The following is a 7,525-nucleotide window of genomic DNA, read 5'->3' as shown; positions in this document are numbered from 1 at the left end:
GCTGTGTTTATTGGCAGACCGGAAACCAACTTTAAACGGACATACGGCCACCTAGTGTATGAATAAGGAATAATGGCATTACATTATGAAGACCCCTTTATATGTACCTTAATTTGGTCAAATAACGACCCCTTACCAGAGGTGCAAAGTTACATTTACTCAATTACTAAGTCAATGTTGTACTTTGACTCCACTACATTTAGGCCTATTTAATACCTTTTGTTACTTTACAGATGTGGATTAATGATGTGAAGAATAATCAAGTCTTAAATCAGACTTTAGTTCCACCTGGAGTAAATTCCTACAATCTGAGTACTTCTACTTTTACTCAAGTAAAACATCTGAGCAGGCACGTGCACACATAAGAGGCTTCTCAATACTCTAATTTCCCCTCCTCGACTCCTCGGTCCTCCGGCAGTGACCCGGAAATGGATTTTAGCGCGCCATGTTGAAGGCAGTGGCGGCGCCAGGGTATAGCTGGGGTAGGCTACAGCCATACCAAGAAATGGCTTAGCCCCACCATGAAAATGATGTTAAAGTAAGCAAATTAAATTAAATAATAAGCAAAATGCTAAATGTTGAGAACACGGCTTGCGAAAATATACGGGTCATGGCCACAACACACAAACTGATCCTGCTGTAACAGGATGCATTTCCGGGAACGGTGGAGCATAGGTGGATTTTGCGGGGGTCAGGGGGAGCATTGCCCCCCGGCTGAAATATGTTACAGCATTACTACGTCGAAAACTGTTCCAATACAAATATTTCGTATTTCAACATTTTAATAAGGTAGGACACTGGTTAATACTATTGTAGCGTGTTCAAGTAACCAAGGGATATAGTGGTTATCAAATAAGTATAAGATGTGCACAGTTAAGATAAGTTTTACAGTTATGTAATGCACTGTTGTTGGGGGGAGAGACCGCCCCTTCCATATGTGTGTGTGTGTGTACGGCGGGCATGGAAAAGTCATACTCAGTGCGGCGGTGAGCGCTGGCTTTATTGCTACTGCCCGTAGCACCCCACGCAATAGTTGGGACTGTGTACTGACGTCAGTAAAAAAGGTTTGCCCCCCCCAAGCGCAAATGTCAAACTCCGCCTATGCTTCATGCGTTAGAACAACTCCCAACCAGTTTGTTCATTTGCAAAGGAAATTAATCTTAAAACCTTTGTTCTTCTCAAAAGCAATGTGTTAAATGGCTCAAAGATAATAGCATATCTGGAAGGTGCTATTCTCACCGTACATGGAGTTAAGAACCATTCAATATGTTGTTCTCCATCTCACAATCATGAGGTAATTGGACTGTTTGGGAAATTAATTAATTTAGCTTTGCATAACTGCCTCTGAAAAAAAAAAATCATACAACAGAATATTTTGAATGCTGAAAAGATGTGCACAAAAAGATACAAAAATACAGACGCATACACACACGGTGCCCTCATGCGTACACAAGTTGACGTATTTGGCTCTACTGAAACGCCCTGAAAATAAGGCATTGTGAATCAGAACGGACGGTTTACTACACTAAAACATGCATCAAATTGTTCACAGGCCAAAACATCCCCTTCTGTTGTGTATCGGTGTAAATTGAGGAACTTACATCATACAGTGATTGTTTTTTTTAATGAACATTTATCCTTTCTCTTGTTTGCTCATTCTATTGCAAAACATACACGGCTTTCATTTCAAACCCAACAGGAACATACAGTAGGTACTGTGACACTCATAAGCTTTCTATTGCCCCCGTTTCTACAACTCCCAAACCAAAGCAGCACATTGACAATAATGCATATCAATCCCAGTGAAAGAGAAAGTTTCACAGTACACCACAGTCTCAAATGCAATTAGCTGAAATGTAACTCGACATGCTTTGGAGTCTGAAGAGACAGAGCAGCAGCAAGATGAAAACAAAAAGACTGGCTTAATGTTGGATTGCAGTGTTCTGGTGAAACTTGCAGATAGTTAACAAATATAAAAGGAGGTCTTACTATTTCCTGCAGTTGATACAATGAATGATATTTACCAATAAAGAATGACAATATTACTCATGTCAGACAAAGACATGTTTGAAAATGACTTAATATATATATATATATATATATGTTAGCTGATTTAGACATATACCTTTTGTCTCTCTGCAGCAGAAAGGTGACTATTCTCAGCAGTTCAAGTTTAGCCATTCATCACGGCGTTATTTATTAGATGCACACAGGTCAAGAGACAGAGGCCCATTCCCAAACCACACCCTACCCCTACACCCAACCCCTACACCCAACCCCTCCGTTTGCACGTTCACGCGGAGGGTCTGCCATATTGAGGGCTGTTCCAAAGCAACGAGTGTGGAGCGGTGTGGAGGGGGAGTGGGCTATCAAGCCCTCAAACAGCGAGTCTACAGCGGTGCTGACTTGAGACCGGTCTCTACCTGACCGGAGTCACGCTGTGTGTGTCCGTCAGGAAACACGCTGTTTACAAGTAGTTCCAGCAAACATCCACTGATAAACTGCGATGCTAACAACCTCATGATAACCTCATATGTTTTAACTTTGGATCATACCTGTGTTTAGTCTAGAAAAAGGTAAATGTGTGCATTTTATTATAAAGTTGTGTATATTTACAGACCGTTGCAAAAACCAAGAAGCTTATAAACATCAGGTTTAAAACTAAAAGAGCTTTGAAACACAATGAAAGATGTTTGGAGTTATATTTGAGTTATTCATTTAAACTTTTTGTCTAAGAGATGCTGATTTGAAACCGTTGTTACATACAGTTTCGGCATTTCCTGTTTCTGCCGGAGAGAGGGGAGGCCGTCCCAAAGCTTGCTGCTGTATTTACTCCCTCCACCTGACAGGAGGGAGCCTCGTTGAGCTGCGAGTGTGGCTACTGACGGAGTTCACTCCGACACGGAGGGGTAGGGTCGAGGGAGTGGTTTGGGATTGGGCCAGAGAGAGAAAAGGGGCGTGACTTCCAACGGTCAGTGACATCACAATCATGTGCTACAGCGCTATCCAATGAACACAGTAGTAGTCGCATAAACAATATGGTATACAGTATTACATAGATTCATACAATATACATGTCTGTCTCAACAATGTATTTATCGTAATTCAAATATGAACGTCAAAAGTCGGAATATGCCAATCTGTTTTTCTTATTATCTTATTTGCATTCAACCAATCAGAAGTGGACCCACTTGTCCTTTCATCCAATCAGATTCCGCAGCAATTGCGCCGCAAGATATATAAACAGCCCCGCCTAGAAAAAATACACCTGTTACTTCTTACCCTGGACACAGAAAGGCCCTGCTGTGAGACAACTTTGCTTTTTCCTCTTCTTTATCCAAACCCTCTGTCTTCAGAAAAATGGTGAGTACGATAGTACATGTTTTCTCCACTTAGAGCATGTGTATTTAACCAAATGCAGCGCTCTGAACGTGTGTCATCATGCGAAAACGTAACCAGCTTAACGTTTTTTAACCGCTTACTCTTTAAAGAAGACTCATCATTTTTATAGTGAAACAAAAATGTTGCGTAGCTGGTAAATCAAGCTTCGTCATTAATAAGTCGTTTTAACTGTGGTGTTGGTAAATTAAGTGTAACTCGACGGCACAGTCAAGATGTTGAAGTGACGCATTTACAATCGGCGCGAATTGTTGGAAATAAATATACTTCCTGTCATTAGTGGCCAGGTTTAATGGTTTCATATTTAAAACATGATATTAACACAGATAAAACATTGTTTTCCGAATTTCAGTGAACCAGGGCGTTTTTCCAACTTACTGAAATGATTACTCGCTGCCGATATTTAAATAAAATGAACAGATTTGTGTCGACCTCGGTTTAGTGTCTTTAAACTCTTTACACTACATTGCATTTAGCTCACGCTTTTATCCAAAGCGACTTACAATAAGTGCATTCGAGCAAGAAGATACAAACTTGAAGAAAACAGAATCATATGAGTACATCAGGTTTCATAGAGCCAAACATTTCAAGTGCTCCTCAACTGGCTTTAGATAAGCCAGCCCTTTGTTAGTATATAAGTGCTTTGTTAGTAATTGTATTGCTCGAAGTGGAGTCGAAGATGTGTGAGCTTTCTGCTGTCCTGATTTCAATGCGGAGCTCATTCCACCATTTTGAAGCCAGGATAGCAAACCCACGTGTTTTCTCTAATGTCTTCACATTAGAGAGATGAGAGACATGGTTCTAATTTTTACTTTATTTAGGTCGAATTAGATAATAATTGTGTGTTTACGTTCTGGCCTGCCACGCCACTAGTCTCCTAAAGGGGTGTGGCAGTGGCGCAATCCGTGTGACACAGTTGCAGAAAATGTAAATGCGTAGTCTCCTCTCTTAACACTGGCCCACATTCACGTCCAATCTGCCAACAACTGCGTCATTGTTCTTTCGGTATTAGACGTATAAACAGTATTTAGCCTCTTTTTGTTTTTAACTGTCTTTCTGTTCAGATGACAAATGTGTGCGCCAGGTGACTTAAATCATGATATGATGTTTGGTTCTTATTAAAATAGCCTTCTTCTCTAGAGCAGTCCTCCCACATGTGGTGAAATGCCACTAGAATGTATGTTACAGTGTTTTTGCTCAAGAATCAGCCAACTAGGCTTCCTTTTTATGATAGTTTCTTAACAACCTTTTGGTTCCTTTTACAGCGCGAGTGCCTCTCAATCCATGTCGGTCAGGCTGGTGTGCAGATTGGCAATTCCTGCTGGGAGCTGTACTGCCTGGAACATGGGATCCAGCCGGACGGCAGGAAGCCTGGTGACCAGAACATCTCAGGAGGAGGAGGGGACGATTCCTTCAGCACCTTCTTCATGGAGACTGGAACTGGAAAGCACGTCCCCAGAGCTGTGTTTGTTGACCTGGAGCCCACTGTCATCGGTAAATTCTCATGAGTTCTAAATGATCAAAGTATCATAAGTGCCTTTTCCCCCTCTGTCATTCAAAAGCTTCAATAATCTAATGCTCATTGCCCTTAGATGAGGTGCGCTCTGGGACTTACCGCCAGCTGTTCCACCCTGAGCAGATGATCACTGGCAAGGAGGATGCTGCCAACAACTACGCCCGAGGACACTACACCATCGGCAAGGAGCTCATCGACACGGTGATGGACAGAATCCGAAAGCTGGTCAGTACATTTAGAACAGAAGTCCATTTTTCTGAAGAGTATTAAATGAATCAGTTTATTGCCAAGTAGGTTTTCACATACTAGGAGTATGCAGTCATATTGTGGTGAAGGGCAAAAATAAGTTTTGCCAAAGCCAAGTGTCATAACTAATAATAAATATGTGAAGTATATGTTTTAAAATGTAGAGCTGTACAGTGTTTTAGACAAACACAAGACATAACAATCTGGTATCACTCTTTGAAAGTGAGCATATTTCCCCCATTCTGGCCCACATGCATCGGCTTCCTCCACCCTGCACGATTCAGTTTAAGATCCTCCTGATCGCATTCAAAGCCCTCCATGGTGTGGCCCCCTCTGATCTCTGATCTGTTTTCATCTATATGTTTACATGCTGTGCACTAACACACTTTGTTATCATCAGCTGTGAACCCATGGCACTGCTGTCTTTGTATTATATAAATACATTTATTATTATTTGATGATTTTCTCTTTCTCTTTCAGTCTGACCAGTGCACCGGTCTTCAGGGTTTCCTGGTGTTCCACAGCTTCGGAGGGGGCACCGGCTCTGGCTTCACCTCCCTGCTGATGGAGCGTCTGTCAGTCGACTACGGCAAGAAGTCCAAACTGGAGTTCTCCGTCTACCCGGCTCCCCAGGTGTCCACCGCTGTGGTGGAGCCCTACAACGCCATCCTGACCACCCACACCACCCTGGAGCACTCTGACTGTGCCTTCATGGTTGATAATGAGGCTATTTTTGATATCTGCTGTAGAAACCTCGATGTCGAGCGTCCCTCTTACAACAACCTGAACAGGTTGATGAGTCAGGTTGTGTCCTCCGTCACTGCCTCCCTTCGCTTTGATGGGGCCCTCAATGTTGATCTGACAGAGTTCCAGACCAACTTGGTGCCCTATCCCCGTATCCACTTCCCTCTGGCCACCTATGCCCCTGTTATCTCTGCAGAGAAAGCTTACCACGAGCAGCTCTCGGTGGCAGAGATCACTAACTCCTGCTTCGAGCCAGCCAATCAGTTTGTGAAATGCGACCCACGCCACGGTAAATACATGGCCTGCTGCCTTTTGTATCGTGGTGATGTCGTTCCCAAAGACGTGAACGCTGCCATTGCCACCATCAAAAGCAAGCGCTCCATCCAGTTTGTGGACTGGTGCCCCACTGGCTTCAAGGTGGGCATCAACTACCAGCCGCCCACTGTGGTTCCTGGTGGAGACCTGGCCAAGGTCCAGAGGGCTTTGTGCATGCTCAGCAACACCACTGCTATTGCAGAGGCCTGGGCTCGGCTGGACCACAAGTTTGATCTGATGTACGCTAAGCGTGCCTTTGTGCACTGGTATGTGGGTGAGGGGATGGAGGAGGGAGAGTTCTCTGAGGCCAGAGAGGACATGGCCGCTCTGGAGAAAGATTACGAGGAGGTTGGAGCTGATAGTCCGGGAGATGATGATGAGGATGGAGAGGAGTATTAGAAACAGACATTCCGTTGTATTAACGTCAAGTAAATAAAGTTGTTTGACTGAACCTGAACCTACGCTTTCGACTCGTCAATAAATACACTGTTAAACATGACCTGTCTGCCTAGAGGGGTTGTATGTATTCACTTGCTCAGTTCAATCAAAGGTTTTCACACAGATGCTATTACTCAATTCAGCCACTTGGAGGCAGTGGTGTTCAACATGTATCTTTTCTCTGAACAGACCAGGCATGGCAATCTAGTTAAATGCTGGATTAATCACTAAATTATTTCTCAACATCAGATGATTCAAGAGTACCATTTGCATATCTTACATTTACTTAGTTAAGATTGGATTTGTGCTTTACGTGAGAAGAACAGAGTCCTAACCCCGGCCTGATCTGATATATTGAGAGTGCTCTCATACTTGTTTGATTCTGAAAGTGTGTGTGTCCGCATCTGTAGCCATTATTGTCTCTATACCGCACTGTCAATGAATACAAATTCAATAGAGGTTTCTGAAAGCTATTTGCGTCCCTTTATGAAGCTGAAGGAGCCTAGGAGCGTCACAACTGCACGTCACGGGACCCTGACCAAGCGTCGCTGCTGGACGATTATGGAGTGAGTGTGTTGTAATCGGTTGTAATGGACGTCTCTTTAAAATGACCGCTCAGAGGAGAGAGGAATTCTAATTTCTCTAACCGCCTGCTGCTTCCCCTCCTCTTTCCTCGGCTCGACTCCTCCGCTCGTATCTCCTGTGGGCGGCACTAAGTCTCGAGGATAGGAGTCGAGGAGGGGAAATTAGAGTATTGAGAAACCTCTATTGAATTTGTATTCATTGACAGTGCGGTATAATGAGACAATAATGGCTACAGATGCGGACACACACACACACATATAAATATGTACAATTTCAAAATCA

General features: G+C 43.3%; 1 protein-coding gene across 1 annotated transcript; it reads left to right on the top strand.

Moving 5' to 3' along the window:
- The first annotated feature begins 3,211 nt into the window (after positions 1-3,211).
- On the top strand, positions 3,212-6,634 carry LOC307040820 (tubulin alpha-1C chain-like). Its single transcript, XM_079683951.1, has 4 exons — positions 3,212-3,363; positions 4,665-4,893; positions 4,992-5,140; positions 5,642-6,634. Exons 1-4 carry the CDS (start codon positions 3,361-3,363, stop codon positions 6,617-6,619), a joined length of 1,359 nt encoding a protein of 452 aa, XP_079540077.1. The 5' UTR covers positions 3,212-3,360; the 3' UTR covers positions 6,620-6,634.
- Positions 6,635-7,525: the final 891 nt, after the last annotated feature.

The sequence above is a fragment of the Notothenia rossii genome (assembly GCF_949606895.1).
Source record: "Notothenia rossii genome assembly, chromosome: 5".
NCBI lineage: Eukaryota > Metazoa > Chordata > Actinopteri > Perciformes > Nototheniidae > Notothenia > Notothenia rossii.
This window is presented reverse-complemented; position numbering and strand designations above follow the sequence as displayed.